At 41.3% G+C, this 20872-nt stretch overlaps 1 protein-coding gene across 1 annotated transcript in view; it reads right to left on the reverse strand.

Annotated features, from left to right (window-relative positions):
- RP1 (RP1 axonemal microtubule associated) overlaps positions 1-20872 on the reverse strand; it is a 318221-nt gene that overhangs the window by 56443 nt on the left and 240906 nt on the right. Inside the window, exons 41-43 of the mRNA XM_074985790.1 lie at positions 18418-18504; positions 11866-11998; positions 9676-9827 (exon numbers count right to left, since the gene is read on the reverse strand). Of these exons, the coding sequence (XP_074841891.1) occupies positions 9676-9827; positions 11866-11998; positions 18418-18504 (372 nt within the window). The remainder of the gene's footprint in view (positions 1-9675; positions 9828-11865; positions 11999-18417; positions 18505-20872) is intronic.

A 20872-nucleotide genomic window follows, 5' to 3' on the forward strand; every position in this document is an offset into this window, starting at 1 on the left:
GGTGCAGATGGGGATGTGGGTCCCACCCAGGGCTCCAAAGCAGTTGGGGAATCCCATGGCGGCAAATCCCTCAATGGCCGCGTCCAGGTCCCCAACTAGGACAACCCTCTTCAGCAGCAGGGCATTGAGTGCACGCACCACCTGTGGGGGGGGAACATGGGTGCCTGTGAGGGTTTGCAGAGTGTGACCCCCCCACCCAGGTCCCCCTCACCCAGGCCCCCCTCCTCAGCCCCCCTCCCCAGGGGGTTCAGACCCAGGCCTCCTTACCTCCATCAGGACAGTCCCGACTGTGGCCTTTTCCACTCCAAACTGCCAGCCCACAGAGTGGTAGCTGTCTGGAGTGGTCAGCTTCCAGACAGCTATTGCGACCCTCTTCTCGACAGTGAAGGTGTGCCGCATCCGGCTGTCATGGTGCCTGAGTGTGGGGGTGAGCCACTGGCAGAGCTCCATGAAGGTCTGCCGGCTCATGCAGAAGTTCTGCAGCCACAGTTCATTCCATTCCCCCATAACCAGGTGCTCCCACCACTCGGTGCTGGAGGGGTAGCTCCAGAGTCGGAGGGGCACCCGGCAGGGGTGGGCAGGAGGGCCCGATGGTCGGGAGCATCTCCTGGTGCTCCTGGGGAGGGCTCCCATTCCAGAAGCTGCTGGGCAGCTGCCCAGGCAGCATCTAGACGGGAGCCTGCTCCGCAGAAGGCGGCTTGTAGGGCTTCCAGCTGCTGCTGGACTTCCATGTCTGTGGGCTCGAGGTCTGCGAGGCTTGTATCACCAACACAGGGCTGCTCGTGTGGTGCAGAATGAGTGTGTCTGGCAGGGGCCCTTTAAGGGAGCGGCTTGCAGCTGTCCCAGAAGGGCTAGTGTGCTCTGTGACCTGGTCCGCAGGCTTTCCTGGCCCCTTATTTCAAAAGAGGGGGCTTGTGCGTGTGGATGCTCCGTGTTTCCTTCTGGGGTGGCTCTTTTTGATGTTCCCCGGTGCTACTTTGATGTTGAATGTTGACGTTGCCAGCCCTGGAGGACGTGTAGACGATAATCATCAAAGTAGCCTATTTCAATGTTCTTACTTTGAAATCGGCTACTTTGACGTAGTGTCCTAGTGTAGACATAGCCACAAACAGCAGAAAGTATCATTAACATGGGGAGTGTATATCATAGGTAGGGGAGGGATGACCCTACCCAAACAGCCCTCCATGGCCCTCCTACACTCCTCCTGGAGCCCCCCTCTTGCTGCTAGTGGGTGACATGTTGCTTTTCCTCTGGAGCTGGGGACAGGGTAGCTGGGATTTGGGGTAGCTGGGGCTGTGCAGTGCAGGGGAGGTGTGGGGGATAGCGATACTGGAGCAATACTGACCAGAGACTCAGGGCTAGTTGGGGAGCAGGGGCTGCATGCCAGCCACCACTCCGGGGCTGAGGGAGAGTCTGAATTCACCCCACATACCCAGTGCTCTGGTGGGTCACACACTGCTTGGTGCTAGCCTCCTGAACTGGTGGTTCACCCACCACCCATGATAACTAAAGGTGCTCATGCAAGCATATGAAAAGAGATGGGCTGTCTAGGTGTAGATAGACCAGTCAGCCTTACCTCAATCCCTGGGAAAATAATGGAAGGGATCCTCAAGAAATCCATTTTGGAGCACTTGGAAGAGGGGAAAGTGATCTAAAATAGCCAACATGGATTCACCAGGGGCAAGGCCTGCCTGACCAATCTGATTAGCTTCTATGACAAGGTAACAGTCTCTGTGGACATGGGGAAGTCAGTGGATGTGATATAACTTGACTTCAGCAAAGCTTTTCATACGGTCTCCCACAACTTTCTAGTCCATAAGTTAAGGAAATATGGATTGGATCCACAGACTATAAGATGGATAGAAAGCTAGCTTGAAGGTTGGGCCCAACGGGTAGTGGTCAATGGCTCAATACCTGGATGGCGGTCAGTTTCAAGTGGAGTGCTGCAAGGCTCAGTTCTGGGGCCCGTGTTGTTCAACATCTTTATTAACGACCTGGATGAGGAACTGGATTGCACCCTCAGCAAGTTTGCTGATGACACAAAAGTGGGGGAGAGATAGATATGTTGGAGTGTAAAGAGAAAATCCAGAGTGACCTGGATAAATTGGAAGATTGGGCCAAAAGAAATCTGATGCAGTTCAGCAAGGACAAGTGTAGAGTCCTGCACCTGGAGTGGAAGAATCCCAAGCATTGTTACAGGCTGGGGAACGACTGGCTCAGCAGCAGTACAACGGAAAGGGATCTCGGGGTTATGGTGGATGAAAGGCTAGATATGAGTAAACAGTGTGCACTGGCAGCCAAGAAGGCTAACGGCATACTAGGTTGCATTAGGAGGGGCGTTTCCAGGAGATCTAGAGAAGTAGTTGTTCCCCTCTCTTCGGCACTGGTGAGGCCACATCTTGAATATTGTGTCCAGTTTTGGGGACCCTTGTATAAAAAGGATGTGGATTTGCTGGAGCAGGTTCAGTGGAGGGCAAACAAAAATGATTAAGGGGTTGAAGCACAAGACCTATGAGGACAGGCTGAGGGATTTGGGCTTGTTTAGTTTACAGAAAAGAAGACTTAGGGGTGATTTAATAGCAGCCTTCAACTTGCTGAAGGGGAGCTCTAAAGAGGTGGGTGAGAAACTGTTCTCAGTGGTATCATGTGACAGAACAAGGAGTAATGGTCTGAAGTTGAAGTGGGAGAGGTTCAGGTTAGATATTAGGAAAAACTACTTCACTGGGAGGGTGGTGAAGCACTGGAACGTGTTGCCTAGAGAGGTGGTGGATTCTCCATCCCTCGAGGTTTTTAAGTCCCGGCTGGACAAGGTCCTGGCTGGGATGACTTAGTGGGGGTTGATCCTGCTTGAAGCAGGGGGCTAGACTAGATGACCTCCGGAGGTCCCTTCCAGTCCTATGATTCTGTCATTCTGTGTAAATGGACATCTGTGATGATATTGCTACAGCTACCAGTAAACCAAAAATAAATGGCAGCTTCACAAGTGCATGATGGGATGAATAAATTATGTGAGCAAGAGAACAAAAGTATTCTATGAGAGAATGTGTTGGGGAAGATAGATATATGGGCATGTGTGTGGGTGTCATTAAAAAAACAGATGGATAGCAGAAACAGAAGCTATAATTTTACTTGTTGCCAACCACTGTACCACCAGTCAGGGTAGGACAGAAAGAACAGAAAATATTAAAGGGAGAGACGATTTTAAAAAAATTAGCCCAGATAATCCATGTTTCTGTGAATGGAGTATTATTCCCTATAATGTGCTCAGAATGAAGAAACAACAATTGTTAGTCCTACCACATTTTTTCGGACATTTGATAATTTTGTTTTGACGTACCCTTGATCTTTTCCAACCAGTTACCATGGCGAACAACAGCCCATAGTACAAGGCATAAGCGGCCTAAATCAGGAGTTAGCTGATCCGAACATGTAAATAACTTTGGCGGGGGGTGGGGAGGCATTAAATTATTTTTTAATTCAATTTTTTGCAATTTCCGGGCCAAATTGTTTTTCTTGTCAATTTTTATGACCTCAACCTACAGAAACTAACTGTGCTGCTAATATTCATGTTCCTTCACTGCTAACTCTCTTCAGCTGGAGACCTATCATTAGCTTTATTCTTTGTGACAATAATTCATAGTCATTAGACAACAGTGGCCACAATCATCCATTGTTAATCAATGAATTCCTATCATAATGCGCTAAATTACCCACTTCCTTAGCATTATGAAGAATATACTTTTGTCTTATGTCATCATCCTTCTTTTTTGTTATTTTATTTTTTCCTCTGTTTAAAGATGTTCAGATCTGTATTATATACTTCATTGGAAGTGTAATTGATGAAAACCAAAATCATTTTATTTAAATTAGCTTGCCTGATTTAGATTCAGTTTTAGCAAGGCAAAATGACAATTTCCCACTCATTTAACCCATGAAACCAGTGAGATCAGTTAGCTAGAAAGATAATTACTTACAGAAATATAAACTAGCCTTACTTTCTGCAGTTAATTAAATACGTTTAACTTGTTTTTAGCATGCAGTTATAATAGAAATTTGTTATCGGTAGCTCATTTAATTCATTTGTATTTTACCAATGCCTATTTCTCAGTCTTCATTTCTAAAAGTGCACCCTGGTTGTGTCTTTCAAACCAGTCTCTTCTCCATCCATTCATGGCTCCATGCTCTCACTTCAGTGTGTTCTCATTTTAAATGGTAGGATATGTAGGATGCGTAGAGAGCAATCAGTATGGCCCCTTTCTTTTAGTTCCAGCTTCCCAATCCCATGCCCTGATTTTATAACCCTCCAAGGGTGCAACCTATCAGGAGTTCTCAATGGATAGGCACCTGGCTCTGTGGAAGGGCCTGAAAACCTTGAGAACCCTGGCTTGATGGTTAGAGATGATGATTTCAGGATTCTAGATTCTCTGCCTCACAGTGGACTTAGTATGGCTAAGATAAAACTGGAGCCAGGGTGCTTGGGGCTTTTTTGCTCCATTTCCCAGTAGGGGCTCCCCAGTGCCCAGAGACTCCACAGACTGTCCCCAGCTTCACATGTGTAGCTCAGGAGAATCCCCCAGAGATGAAGTTCGGAGTAGCCAGCTGTTCTATTTTATTTAGAAAAAAAATTAGCCTGTGTTGTCCATTTGTAAATGAAAACCACAGGCTCATCTTTTCCAGAGGAAAAGTCAACGCTCATTTTAATCCCAAAATTAAACAAGCTTTTTCTGAATGTCAGAATCTCCTGTAGCACAGAAATTCCAAGTTTCAGAGAGCTTTGCCTGTCACTCCAGCTTCATTCTCTACGTTATGGACATTCTTATTAATGGCTTTTCCTTTAGTATCTGCCCTGGTTCTTTAAAAAGCTGTCACTGCTCACTCCTTAATAAAATCTCCCCTTCACCATGATTATTGTAAATTGAAATTCAGAGCTTGAGGAAAACACGTGGCCTGATCTTTCCTCTGAAACACGTGGCCTGATCTTTCCTCTGAAATGCAAATAAAAACATAAGACTGACCATACTGTCAGTGGCCAGTGCTAGATGCTTTAAAGGGAATGAACAGAGCTGGGCAACTATAAAATTTTCCATCCCATCATCCTGTCCTTGCTTCTGGCAATGAGAGATTTAAGGACACCCAGGGCATGGGTGTTGTGTCCATTTTTATCTTGGCTAATAGCCACGGATAGACTGCCAGGTTAATGGTTGCACATTCTAAGAACCTTTCAAGAGGGAGAAATTCACCCAGGAATTGCTGAAATTCACGAACTTTCAAACAGTTTTGTAGCTTTCATAGTAATTTCATCTAGACCACATTTCCCTAGGTTTATTATGAAAATGTGTGTGGGGCTGTGTCCAAAGTCCTACTAACAATGGCTGGGTCTACACATGCCCCTCCCTTTCAAAAGGGGCATGTTAATGAGCAGGTTCGAAATATGCTAATGAAGTGCTGCAATGAATATGCAGTGCCTCATTAGCATAATGGTGGCCGCAGCAATTCGACAGTGTGGCTTTTCGAATTGCGCGCAGCCCGTGGAGACGAGACCTTCTGAAAGCCCTTCTTCCGATCACCAGATAGGAAGAAGGGTTTTTGAAAACTGGAGGGGTTCCTTTTGGAAGGTTCCATCTCCACGGGTGGCGCACGATTCGAAAAGCTGCACTTTCGAATCGCTGTGGCCGCCATTATGCTAATGAGGCACTGCATATTCATTGCAGCGCCTCATTAGCATATTTCGAACCTGCTCATTAAGATGCCCCTTTCGAAAGGAAGGGGCACGTGTAGACCCAGCCAATAAGATTTATCATACATACAATATTCCTTCACTCACTAGGTCAATCAGCCTGCCAAAGAAGAAAGTTAGGTTGCTTTGGTATGATTTGCTCTTGACAAATCTGTGCTATTTCCGATAATACTGTTATCTTGTAGGTGTTTATGAAATGACAGAGTGTTAGTCTATATCTTCACAAAACAAAAAGGCAGACCTGTAGCACTTTAAAGACTGATATAATCATTTATTAGGTGATGAGCTTTCATGGGACAGACCCACTTCTTCAGATCTGGAAATTTTGATAAAAGTAAACTGGTATGACAAGTATTTAACAGAAATAAAAAAAAAGGAAGACTGATGAATTGGCTACATAGGATGGAAGTAGAGGGGCAAAAGGGAGAGGGGGGAAGAAAATAACTTATTACAAGGGTCTATTAAGTGAGTTGCCTGACGTCACTACAAGCACCAAAGAAGGAAAAACTATCCTGTAATGCATAAGGTAATTAATATCTTTGTTCACACCCACGTGTAAAGTATTGAATTTGAGAATGAACTCTAGTTCAGATGTCTCCCTTTGTTATCTGGTGTTAAAGTCTGCTTTAGAACACAAGTTTTCAAATCTTGAATGCTATGGCCTTCTCCACTGAAATGCTCAATGACAGGTTTATGTATATTCAGATTCCTAATATCTGATTTGTGTCCATTCATTCTTTGGCAAAGTGATTATCCAGTCTGTCCAATATACATAGCAGAGGGGCATCGTGGGCACATGACGGCATACCTTACATTGGTGGAGGTACAGAAAAATGACTCCTGGGCCGTGTCTACGCTAGCCAAAAACTTCGAAATGGCCATGCAAATACATATTCAGCGCCTCATTAGCAAGCGGGCAGCCGCGGCACTTCGAAATTGATGCGGCTCGCCGCCGTGCGGCTCATCCACATGGGGCTCCTTTTCAAAAGGACCCCGGCTACTTCGAAGTCCCCTTAGTCCCATCTGCTCTTAGGGCAGTTGTCCGCATGCTAATGAGGCGCTGAATATGTATTTCAGCGCTTCATTAGTAAACTTCGAAATGGCCATTTGCATGGCAATTTCAAAGTTTTTGGCTAGTGTAGACATAGCCCTGATTGTGTAACTGGTGTGGTTAGGTCCAGTGATGGTATCCCCAAAGCAAACCTCAGGCAACGCACTTAATAGACCCTTGCAGTAAGTAATTTTCTTCCCCTTCTTCCTCTTTTCTCTCCCATTCCTTCTGCGCTAGGTAGCTGATACATCAGTTTTCATTTAATTTTTTTCTGTCTTTCTGTTAAATTCTCATGCCAGTTTACTTTTATCACAGTTTTCCAGATCTGAAGAAGTGAGTCTGTGCTACAAAAGCTCATCACCTGATAAATTATTTTGTTAGTCTTTAAAGTGCTACAGGACTGGTTTTCTGTCTTATCAAATGAGTTCAAAAAGATAATTGCTAATGGCTCTGAGATTGCTTCAGGTAGTTTTCCATGCAATCCAAGGTGAATTTCTTCAGGTCCTGTCAACTTAAATACATTTGACATATCCCAACATTCTTTAACCTGTTCTTTTACTCTTTTGGCCTGTATTCCTGCATCCTTGCTGTTAATATTAATTGTGTTAAGCATCTGCTCACAAACAACATTTTTAGTGAAGACTGAAGCAAAATAGGCATTAAGCATCCCAGCCTTCTTGGACTTCTTGGTTTTTAGATCTCCTTCCTTGCTAACTAGAAGACCTACACTTTCATCTCGCTCTTCATGTTTTCATAGAACCTCTTCTTCATGCCTTTTATGTCCCTTGCTAGTTGTAATTCATCTTGTCCCTTAACCTTTCTGATTTGTCCCTTCATATTTTTATACTATTGTTTTACATTCAATTTTAGCAATTTGTTATCATATTTTGAGGGATTTCTTTTTGATTTTCAAGTTGTTAAAGAGCTCATGGTGCAGAAATACTGGCCTATTAGTATTTTTCTTCCCTTCCCTTAGCATCAGGATTGTTGTTGTGCCTTTAATACTGTCTCTTTGAAAAACTGACAGCTGTCCTGTACAACTTTTTCACTTTGGCCATGTCTACACTACCCTTCCCTTTCAGAATGGTCATGTAAATACTGCTGATTGGAAATTCTAATGAGGTGCTGATATAAACATTCAGCACCTCATTTGCATAATGGTCACCACCCAGAGAGTCGAAAGTGCTGCTTTTGAACTGAAATCTAGCCATCTACACAGCTAGTTTTCACTTTGAAAACAGCACTTTTGATGCTCTGGCTGGCCATCATTATGCAAATAAGGTGCTGACTATTCATACCTGTGCCTCATGATAATCCACAGCATTTACATACCCCTTCCAAAAGGGAGGAGTAGTGTAGACATGGCCGTAGATTTTCTTCCTATAAGATCTTGACTACCAGTTCTCTGAGTTTATTAAGACCTGTTTTTTTGGAGTCCATTTTCCTCATTTCTGCTGCTCTCAATCCTTCTTTTCCTCAGAATAATGAAATCTATCATTTCATGATCACTTTCAGCCAAACTGCCTTCAATAAGTTCACAACCATCACTCAGAAACAAGTCTAAAATGGCTGCCTCCCACCCCCTAGTTACTTCCTTTGCAAACAAACAAAGTTGTTCCCAGTACACTGCAAGCATTTTACTAGACATTTTGTGTTTTGCTATAATTGTTTTCAAACAGATGTCTGGGTAGTTAAAGTACCCCATTATTCAAAATTCATGTTAAACTCCCTGTCAGTACCTCCCTGAGACAGAGAAGCTAAAGATCTGACCAGTAGACCAAATCTGGTGATGAATACTGGTCATATGCCACCTGAGGCACATTGCACATACACTAAGAAGAAGAATACCTGGATTTGTGGTTTGAATATTTTGGTTATTTGTTCTAGATAAGTTCCTGGAGGATAAGTCCATCAATAGCCAGGATGGACAGGGATGGTACCTGTAGCTTCATTTTGCCAGAAGTTGGGAATATGCAGCAGGGGATGGATCACTTGTTGATCATTACTTTTTCTATTCATTCCCTCTGGTGACCCTGAAATTGGCCACTGTTGAAAGACAAGATGCTGAACTAGATGGATTTTTGGTGTCATACCATCTGGCTGTTCTTATTTTCTTATGTCTCATTCACTTCCTTCTCCCTCAAGGGTGTTTTTATAGTAGACCTTTCCAGTGACATTGTCCCTGGGTTTTACTCTTTTTATCTTCACCCAGACTTTCAATTACTTTTATTCTCACCTCCTTCTGGACCTCAGAACAAGCGTACAATTTTGATGTATAATGCAACATGTCCTCTCTGTTATCCCTGCCTGTCCTTCCTGAACAAGCTATATATCTTTATACCAATGTTCCAGTCATGAGATTAATCCCTCCATGTTTCCGTGACGCCAACTGAGTCATGATTTAGTTTATGTACTGACACTTCATTGCACTTTCCCCTTATACCTTGGTTAGCATATAGAGAAACTCAATGGAACGGAAAAGAATGGTCAGTTTGAGTATGACATGAATCGAGAATTCCTAAAAGGAACTCTACCTCCTTCAGTTAAAACAGTTCCAACTTCCCCTTTAGCCCCAGCTCCTAAATCCTGGATTAAGAGAGCTCCTTCCCTTTGGGTAGTCATGTTCCATTCACAGCATGGCTTCACACATCTCACGCATGACAGTATCTTTGACTTCTTTCCTTCTGGGCTTCACACTGGTCATAGCACTGAACTCAAATGTCTCCAGGTTGCCAATAACTTTAGTCTACTAAGGAAACCATCCCATCTTCCTGGACCGCCTCTCCACTCATCTCCTATCATTACTATTACAGTTTTGTGCCTTGCCACTAAGAAAGAAAGAAAGAAAGAAAGCATGAAAGAAAGATGCATAAAAATCCATACTAACCTGCCCTCTTTCAAAACTTGCATGTGACCTCGAATGCCTAAATTTTCTTTTGCAGGTATCTCCATTCTCTCCAAATATTGTGATAAAGACATCTGCATCAGTTCCCGAAGCAGGTAATGTTCCTGTGTGAACGCTGACTGAGTAAATTACTCCTACCAAGAAAAATAAATAAAAGAAAACTGTTAGTAAAAAAATTATGCCAGCTATTTAAGTAATCTGAATGATTACAGGATAAAATGAATATTAATTGTTTCTGTTCCATGCACCCACATTTTCCATTGAAATAATACAACTTGCTAAATACTTCTCAAAAGCATGTTGCAGTTTTCTAATTATTAGTCTAGATGTTCTTTAAGAATAAATGTCAGAGCTCATGTTCATATTCCAAAGAAAAAATAAATCTTAGTTTCAGTGCCCACTGAAGTGAGTGGAAAGCTACTGCAATAGGTTTGGGATGAGGCCCAAGTTCTCTTTATAATAAATACAGAGCTTAATTCCAGTTAGATCTTGCTCATTACAGTAACATTTTATGAAAGAAAAACACAACATTAATACTTAAAATATCCTACTCCTTGTTCTAACTGCATTCAGTGTTAATCTATCGGTTACATAATGGTTGCCACTACCAATTAATTTGGGTTGGGGAAGTGGCTCAACTATTCACATCAATAAGCATTAATATTAGTCACTACAGACAATAATTCTCATCTGGCATGATTTTTCCTGTAGCAGCATGACAAGGACATTTTTAACCAACTTTGTGTTAACTCTGTAGAGAATAACTCCCAACATCTAATTTTATCTCCTGAGCAGCTTTGAACAGGAAGGGAAAGGAAACAATTTTTAATGCTTGGATGGAACTGACTTTTGTTCAAAATGTTAATTGAATGAGACTTCCCCCCCTTTTAAATACATGGCAATTGGGTAACAACACAAATATAAAACTATGGAGGCACATCTCTGGTTTGGCCAGAATTTCAGCCTTTTGTCTTTAAATAGAAAGCCCCCAATCTTTTCTTTGTCTATAACATTTTCAATCATCACTTTACCATGCTTTTTAAAATATACGAGCCAGGTCCCCAGATTACATATGTTGGCACAGTTCCAATGACTTCAGAAGAATTGCATCAGTTTGACCCTCTATATTTTGAGGTGTTTGAATTGGAATTTGACGTAGTGCAGACATTAAATAACTATGTGCTATTTGCCTTAAAGAGGAAAAAAGTTAATCAAAGATCCAGCATTTCCCTCAAACGCTTTAACCAAGGATGTCAAAAGCAACTGGGAATAACTTTCCTAAAGTGTTTTGTAATCTTTCCCATAATCATCTCAGGACCCTTTAAACCATAACAGCCAAAATACATAGTTCTATCAGTTTCACAGAACACAGCGATTTAGATATGATGCCATAACAAGCCCAACCCGACACTAGAATGAAAAGGATTACCCAAATATCTATCAGCTGCACAGAGTTTTGGAGACACAAATTAGTTTATTTCTGAATCTGTTCTCCAGTTATAAATATACAGTCTATTTCTTTATGATTTAAATATGAAAAAGATTGTCATGGAAATAAATTTAAAAAAATCTATCAGTTTGAAGGCAAAGTTCTGTTTGCTTTCCAAAAGATCCAAACTCTTGATCATTAACCTAACTGGGCAATGTTATAGTTTCATTAGACAGCCTACTATATTTTAAGTATGTATTAAATCCATTTTAGCCATACTTCAAATGCATAGGCAATGAAGAATTAGTGAATATTTATGCAGTTCTAAACTTGTTTCTAATCTGTTTGTCATCTCTAAAACACTTTGCAGAATGCTGTAAAAATGAATGCAGAATTCAAAATAATTTAAGAATACAACAAGAAGCAATGGGATTAAATTGCAGCAAGCAAGGTTTAGATTGGACATTAAGAAAATCTTCCTAACTGTCAGGCTGGTTAATTACTGGAATAAATTGACTAGGGTGGTTGCAGAATCTCCATCATTAGAGATATTTGGTAACTGGTTAGATATCTAACAGGGGTGATCTATATGTTGCTTGGTCCTGCCCGGAGGATGGGGAACTAGACTTGATGACCTCTTGAGGTTCCTTCCCATTCTAATATTCTATGATTGTTTTCTATGTTTATTTTAGTTGATTCACTTTAGAAAACATTTTTGCTTGTGTCGTGGTTCAGCAGCATACCCCTGAGTGGTGCCTTATCTGGTCTGACTGCTGCTAATTCTGTCACAGTCTCTGAACCATCTCCCTTAAAGAGCCACGGGTCTGCACTATAAAAGCCCAGTTCTTCCTTAGTGTCCAGGTCTTTCAGCCGAACCTGCAGGCAGAAGAAGAGAACAATCACATTTTTACGACGTAAAATAAAATTGATATTTCTGACAATCATTTATAAATAAATCTATGATCTATTTGGGGGAGTTTGCTTCTTTGTTGGATCAAGAGCACCTCCTAAATGGTAAGTGCTAGGATCACCAAATTTGGTACACAGCTTCCTCTGATCATAACTTAAAGCAATGTAAGTGTTTGGTTGTGCCAGGAAATGGGATATGCCAGGGATAGGATTATTTCTCCTTAAAACCAACAGAAAAGAGACAGAATAACCAAGAATGTGTCTTCACTATGGGGAAGATCAACTCTGCTGTGGTCAATCTTCTGGAGTTTGATTTACCTCATCTGGTAGAGAAGTACTAAATTGAACTCACAGGGCACCCCCATAGGTGCTGTGCTCCTGCTCCTTGTGAGGAATGGAGACTGTGCAGAAACTCAAATTAAGGTAAGTCAACTCTAGTTATCTAACTAATGTAGCTGGAGTTGTGCATCTTAATTTGACCTTCCCCTTTAGTGTAGACCTGGCCCAGATCATGTACAGTTCTCAGAATTAAGAACGGTGAATGTTGGAAGAGGCTGAACCAAGATGAGCCAGAAAAATAGGATGAACCTGGCATAGGACTGATTCTCAATAAACCTTACAGAAAAGAGATAAAACAGAGAAATTTGGAGTAATGCTTTGTTTCCGTTATTTTTCTGAAGTTATTTTTATTTTTGATTTCTTCAAAAAGGGATTGTTCAAATTCATGTTTAATTTTTAACTTTTTTTTGAATGGGAATTACATCGTTTATAGGGATGAAGAAAAAACACACGACATAATTCCCATTTAACAAAAATTAAAAATTAAACATGAATTTGAACAATCCCTTTTTTAGGAAATCAAAAATAAGAATAACCTCAGAAAAATAAAATTATTTTTGAAACACACAATTATTTAAAAAATGTACATTTCCCTTTTATTTAAAAAAATAAAAAAACCTTAATTGTGCTAAGGACTGGAGCAATGCTGGGGGAATCTACTAGTAAATGATAAATAATATTTTTATGTATAAATTGTGCCTGGTTTAGCATGACAAGAAACAGCTTACTGCAAGGCCCACACCCTGTCACTGGGTGCTCTCAAGTGGGCACTTTAATAAGAACATAAGAACATAAGAATGGCCATACTGGGTCAGAAACAAAGGTCCATCCAGCCCAGTATCCCGTCTGCTGACAGTGGCCAATGCCAGGTGCCCCAGAGAAGGAGAACAGAAGACAACAATCAAGTGATTTATCTCCTGCCATCCATCTCTTGCCCTTGTTCTGAAGGCTAGGGCACCATACTTTACCCCTGGCTAATAGCCATTTATGGACCTAACCTGCAAAAATTTATCAAGCTCTTTTTTAAACCCTAATGGAGTCCTGGCCTTCACAGCCTCCTCGGGCAAGGAGTTCCACAGGTTGACTGTGCGCTGTGTGAAGAAAAATTTTCTTTTATTAGTTTTGAACCTACTACCCATCAATTACATTTGGTGTCCCCTAATTCTTGTATTATGGGAAAAGGTAAACAATTTTTCTATATTCACTTTCTCCACACCATTCATGATTTTATATACCTCTATCATATCGCCCCTCAATCGCCTCTTTTCCAGACTGAAAAGTTCCAGTCTCTCTAGCCTCTCCCCATATGGGACCCGTTCCAAACCCCTAATCATCTTAGTCACCCTTTTCTGAACCTTTTCTAATGCCAATATATCTTTTTTGAGGTGAGGAGACCACATCTGCACACAATACTCAAGATGTGGGCGTACCATAGTTTTATATAGGGGAAGTATGATATCTCTTGTCTTATTATTTATCCCTTTTTCAATAATTCCTAACATCCTGTTTGCTTTACTAACTGCCGCTGCACACTGCGTGGATGTCTTCAGAGAACTATCCACTATAACTTCAAGATCCCTTTCCTGATCTGTTGTAGCTAAATTTGACCCCAGCATGTTGTACGTGTAATTTGGGTTATTTTTTCCAATGTGCATTACCTTACACTTACCCACATTAAATTTCATTTGCCATTTTGCTGCCCAATCACTCAGTTTGCTGAGATCTTTTTGTAGTTCTTCACAATCCCTTTTGGTTTTGACTGTCCTGAACAACTTGCTGTCATCTGCAAACTTTGCCACCTCACTGTTTACCTCATTTTCTAGATCATTGATGAACAAGTTGAACAGGATCGGTCCCAGGACTGACCCCTGGGGAACACCACTAGTTACCCCCCTCAATTGTGAAAATTTACCATTTATTCCAACCCTTTGTTTTCTGTCTTTTAACCAATTCCCGATCCATGAAAGGATCTTTCCTCCTATCCCATGACTGCCTAATTTACATAAAAGCCTTTGGTGTGGGACCGTGTCAAAGGCTTTCTGGAAATCTAGGTATATTATGTCCACTGGGTGCCCCTTGTCCGCATGTTTATTAACCCCTTCAAAGAAGTCTAATAGATTAGTTAGACACGACTTCCCTCTGCAGAAACCATACTGACTTTTGCCCAACAATTCGTGCTCTTCTACATGCCTTGCAATTTTATTCTTTACTATTGTTTCTACTAATTTGCCTGGTACTGATGTTAGACTTATCGGTCTATAATTGCCAGGGTCTCCTCTAGAGCCTTTTTTAGATATTGGCGTTATATTGGCCATCTTCCAGTCATTGGGTACCAAAGCGGATTTAAAGGATAGGTTACAAACCACTGTTAATAATTCCGCAATTTCACATTTGAGTTCTTTCAGAATCCTTGGGTGAATACCGTCTGGTCTGGAGACTTGTTGCTATTCAGCTTATCAATTAACTTCAAAACCTCCTCTAATGTCACTTCAATCTGAGAGAGTTCCTCAGATTTGACACCTAAAAAGGCTGGCTCAGATTTAGGAACCTCTGTAACATCCTCAGCCATGAAGACTGAAGCAAAGAAATCATTTAATCGCTCCGCAATGGCACTGTCTTCCTTGATCGCTCCTTTTATATCTTTATCGTCCAAGGGCCCCACTGTTTTTTTAGCGGGCTTCCTGCTTCTAATGTATTTAAAAAACATTTTACTATCATTTTTTGAATTTTTGGCTAGCTGTTCATCAAAATCTTTTTTGGCTTTTCTTACTACATTATGACACTTCATTTGGGAATGTTTGTGTTCCTTTCTATTTTCCTCACTAGGATTTGACTTCCACTTTTTAAAAGCTGCCCTTTTCTCTCTCACTGCCTTTTTAACATGGCTGTTAAGCCATGGTGGTTCTTTGTTAGGTCTCTTACTGTGTTTTTTTATTTGGGGTATACATTTAAGTTGGGCCTCTAGTATGGTGTCTTTAAACAGTTTCCATGCAGCTTCCAGGGATTTTAGTTTAGTTACTCTACCTTTTAGTTTCTGTTTAACTAGCTTCCTCATTTTAGTGTAATTCCCCTTTTTGAAATTAAATGCCGGAGTGTTTGACAGCTGCGGTGTTCTTCCCAACACAGGAATATTAAAAGTTATTATATTGTGGTCACTATTTCCAAGCGGTCCAGAAACAGTTACCTCTTGGACCAGATCCTGCATTCCAGACAGGACTAGATCGAGAATTGACTCTGCCCTTGTGGGTTCCTGTACTAGCTGCTCCAAGAAGCAGTCATTTAAGGCATCAAGAAATGCAGCTTCATACAGACATAAATATTCTCTGAGTGAATTCACTTGAAAGATCAGGGCCTAAAACCATCTGCTTGAAACTGCTGTTTCAGGATTTCCAGTGTCTATGTAAAGCTACAACAGACTATCTGTTTATACATATCCTTCCAAAGATGTTAGGAGTGATGCTCATTTACCACTACTACTGCTCTTTTGAAGTGGTTTTCATCAGCAGCTCTCAAAGTGCTTCACCATGTTTAATGCATTTATTCTCACAACACCCCTGTGAGGTAGGGAAATATTAATATTCCTTTTATGATTCAACATATATGTAAGTTATCTGTTTATATTTCCTTCTCCTTTTCGTTTGTTTGATGCTTGATGCTGACATTGCATATATTATAGCTAGGATTTTCAATGGCATTTATGGGAGCAAGGTGTCCAACCTCCTTTGAAAGTTAATAAGACTTGTATGGGAATTAGGCATGTAAGAGCTTGTAAATATACTACAAGGGTTTATCTACTCTGTGGCCATGTCTACACGGCAAACATTGGTTGACATGCATTATATTGTCATAAAGGTACTATTGTATATTGCTCATGTGCATACATACTTGACTCCTTGTGTCAGTGCTGAGCATACTCACCAAGAGTGATGAATGTACTGCACCACAACAACATGCCACCATCCAGAGCACTGTCTCTGGGGAATTTTTGGTAATGTATAGTGGGGCAGTAACAAATCATGCAGGGATGACAGTGCTCCGCTTCCCCGATTGCAAGATCTCCATCCAGTAATGTCATTTATATCAATAATGTTTTCACCTTTCTAAAAAGTTCCACAAACCCACACAGACCTTTTTGCTGTCCACCATCTCTTATGGAAGCATGTCATAAGTATTGCGTTAACCTACTTTATTTGCAGAGCCACAAGAATCATCAGATGAGTGGGGAAATAAATGACACCTCTGAAGACAGATTAATGTTGGACATAGCCATAACCAATTCAATGCTGTTGGTGGCATTCATGGAGCATCTACATATGATAGTATGATGCTTCTGGGTCTGAGAGATAAGCAGGGACTGATGGGATCACATCATGATGCCGTCTTGGGATAATAATGAGCAGAGGTTGCAAAACTTTGAGATGTTGAAGGCCATACTTCTGGATCTGTGTTCCAAGCTTGCTCCAACCCTCCAGAGCACAGACAGCAGAACGAGAACTGTACCAACAGCAGAAAAGGAAGTGATGATTGTACTGTAGAAATGTGCAATGTTGGATTCTTACTGGTGCACGGAAAGCCATTTCAGAGATGAAAAATACACAGTGGGGGTATTGTCATGCATATATGCAGGGAAATTAATCATCTCCTGCTATTCATGAATGTGATTTTCTGTGGGATGTGGTATAGAGTGGATATATTTGTAGCAGCAGGGTTCCCAAAATATGGTGGATCAATGAATGGCAATTGTGTCCCTATTTTGGCACTATATAACCTTGTCACAAATGGTATCAAGCATTGGTAGATCACCAGGGACACTTAATTCACCTCAGTGTTGGCTAGTCAGAGAACGTACATGTCACTCACATCTTTAAGATCACAGAATTGTTCTGTGAACCCCTCGGCAGTGGATTTCACAATTATGACCAAAAGAACATTCAGTATAAAGTATTGTGAGACAGCTGCTGTTAGGGCTGACATAAATAACAAAGTCTGCACTTGACCTCAGTACATCAACCATGACCTTATGCCATTTGAGGAGGTGATGTTATTGCATTGCTGTAATGGGGCTTACATCACTAGGAGACAAATTTAATTGTAGGCACATGTACAATTAAGTTGACACAAGAGGTTTTATATTGACTTAACTTTGTAGTGCAGTAGTGTATATTAACATAACATTGTAGTATATATTGATAAGCTTTGAAGTGCAGACCAGGCCTGAGACACTCTGGAATATTACTCCAAATGAATTAAGGTATGAATTTAAAGTGGATTATTTAAATGGCTTTAGCACTTCTCACCCCCCACACTTGACTACTCTCATTCAGAACTGAAGTGGCCTTAATTCAATTCTTTGTCCACTTCCAAAACGCCATTTCTCTCAATGAGAACTGGGCACTTAACTCTTTTAAATTCTTAAAAAAACTCATCCTCTTTCTTCGCAGTAACTATTATGGTAAAGATTATGTTGGGCCTTCATTATAATCCGAAATTTTCGGTTGCTCATAACTTAATTTTTTTCCTTTAAATTAAAATGATCTCTGCTTGTCTTAGCCTGAAAGTGAGTTTTTGAGAGACTTACAGGAAGTGTAAAAACTAAAACTATTGCCACTTGTACACCTCCTGCCCTGAACAGAGGTTGATTTATACATGGACTTGAATGCTTTTCTGAATTGTGGCCACTGTGAATCAGAAGTCCGTCATTCTTTTCATGCAGGGCTCCGTATCTGCTAAAGGTATACACCAATGGAAAATAGTGGATTGTGTTATATGGACTTACACACTAAATATAAGACTCAGCAAAGATCAATTAATTTAATATATTTTGTCAGATATTACGTATGTGGCAGGGGACCCTGGTTCTACTGAATTCAATGGCAAAACTTTAATGGAGCCAAAGTTTCACCTTATATTTCTGATGTTTGCTAGTAAACAGTATTGTCACATTACAAGGTAGTTATCTACATTGTATAAGAATGTACTTCTGAGAGGTATTTATCTGATTTCGTTATACACGATCATCCAGGTTAAATGTAATTCATGCAAAATACCTTGTGAAGCTTAATTCCTCTTCCTAAACTTGTGCCAGATAACACAAAGGAAACTTTTCTTATATCACCAATATCATCAACAGTCAACTGTCAAAAATAATAATAAAAAGTTAACTGAAGCATATACACCTTACATATTTATTTGGGTGACATAATGCAAGTTTACTTGGATTTTTTGTTATTTTTCTTAACTCATATGGGAAAATGAGTAACCCAAAACAGAATACCGAGCAAGGAAATGTGAATCTTAGGCTACGTCTACACTACAAGATAAATTAGAATTTATGAAAATCCCTTTTATAAGACTGTTTTTTCTAATTTCTGTATTGAGTATCCTCACTTCCCAAAGGCTCCAACAAATTCGACATATCGCTTCCACACTGAAGTCACCAAACATGTACTGTTGCAGCAGTGCATTGTGGGAAGTTATCCCATAGTTCCCTCAGCCTCTCATTCTGAGACAGGAGCAGCAGCCCTGGTCAATTTCCCAGGTCCAGCATCTTGGGGAACCCAGGAAACTGACAGCGCAGCAGCCCTGGTCAATTTCCCAGCTCCTGCGAGTACAGTAAACCCTCCATTTACTGGGCTAATAGGGCTGTCTGCTCTTCCCCATTGTCCATTAAATGTGAGGGTTTACTCCTCCTTCTCACAGGCTACCCCAACCCCAGTTCCATCCCAACTTCCCTCCTACTGCCCCCCAAAAGCAGCAACCCCCAAAATGCCCTCCCACCACCCCAAAAAAAATCCTCTTAAAAATCCCAAACTCCTGCCTCTCACTGGCTGTGGTGGAAAAGCTGCTGGAGCCCGCTGGTTGTGAGCACCTGGTCACAGGTGGCCAAGGGCACCTGTGGGGTGGGTGCCTGCCCAGGGGCGTCTGGCCCTGCGTGGCTCAAGCAGCCTGGTATCTGGGTTTCTGGCCCTGCATGTGGCTCCAGTAGCCCGGCAGCTGGGTGCCTGGACCCATGTGCAGCTCCAGCAGCCTGGCGGCGGGGTGCCCAGACCTGTGTGGCTCGAGCCATCTGGCCACAGGGTGCCTGGTCCCCACAACAGGAGTGCAGCAGCCTAGTCAGTTTCCCAGCTGGGAGCTGGTGCAACACACATAGTTTTGTGGAATAGATAGGGGACACCACTGGAGGCTAATAAATTTGATTTCAGGATCTGGTGCTTCCACACTGGCCTTTAATCAAACGTCTGAATTTGAGCTTGATGAAATACCCATCAGGTAACTGCAATTTTGTAATCCTGAGATTAGCGCTACCTAAATTGAGCTAGTGGTCTTTACAGTGAAGACCGTCACTGGTAATATCGAGCTAACTGCCTTAAATTCAAATTTATCTCATAGTGTAGACACAGTCTTAGAGTGAACAAACCCCAATGAGAAATCAGAAAATGAATCTGATTAGAAATTTTCATCTAATTTCAACCTTAAACTTGTTGAAGGCCACTTTATGCCCATTTATACTTGTGTCCACATTGGCATCTAACTTTATCATCTCCTCTCCTTCACTGATATTGATCTCTCTGATATATTTATAGAGAGTGATCATATTTCCCCTCTCACTTTTTTGGTTAGGCTAAGCCAAGCTCCTTGAGTGTCCTGTTTTTAGATAGGTTTTCCGTTCCTTTGATCATCCTCTTTGTCCTTCTCTGCATCTGTTCCAGTTTTAATTAATCTTTCTTGAACATGAGAGACCAGAACTGTACAGAGTACTCTAGATAAGGTCACATCAGTGCCTTGTATAATAAATCCCTATGTCTACCAGAAATATCTTGCCTGATGCATTCTGGAATTTCTTTAGCCTTTTTCATGGCTGCATCATGTTGACAACAGATACTCAACTTGCACTCGTAGTACAGCCAGATCTGTCTTGTCCTCTGTCACTTCCAGTTTATAATTCCCCAGTAATAGCAAAAAAAATCTTGTTTTTAATCCTTAAGTGAATATTTGTACTATTAAATTTCTTTGTATTTTGATTACTCCAGCATTCAAAGTCTTTCAGCTCTTCTGTATGATATTCTTGGTCCTCATCTGTATTGGCTGCACCTCACAACTTTGCATCATCCACAAATTTTACTTGCTTACTCCCACTTTTTGTCCCAAGGCCACTAATAAAAATGCTAAATAAGATTGATCCCAAGACCAGTCACAGAGGAACTGCTGTCGTAAACTCCTTCCTCCGCCTGACAATTCCACTCTTTTCGCAATAATCAATTCCTTATGCAACTTTCATTTCTCATGTTGATCCCTATCTTCTCCAATTTAACTAATTTCCTATGCTGAACTCTATCAAAGCCCTTACTAGAATCCAGGTAAATTAGATCGGCTGCATTTCCCCTGCCCTCATTCAGTGCACCTCCCGTAGTCTCTTGGGGTTGCCTGGGCTTCAGCCTTGCCCAGGCTGGAGCTTGGCGCTTCCTATGCTCCAGACCTAGGGAGGCTACCCACCATGTGCCA

Source organism: Carettochelys insculpta, chromosome 2 (genome assembly GCF_033958435.1).
Source record: "Carettochelys insculpta isolate YL-2023 chromosome 2, ASM3395843v1, whole genome shotgun sequence".
In the NCBI taxonomy this organism is placed as follows: Eukaryota; Metazoa; Chordata; order Testudines; family Carettochelyidae; genus Carettochelys; species Carettochelys insculpta.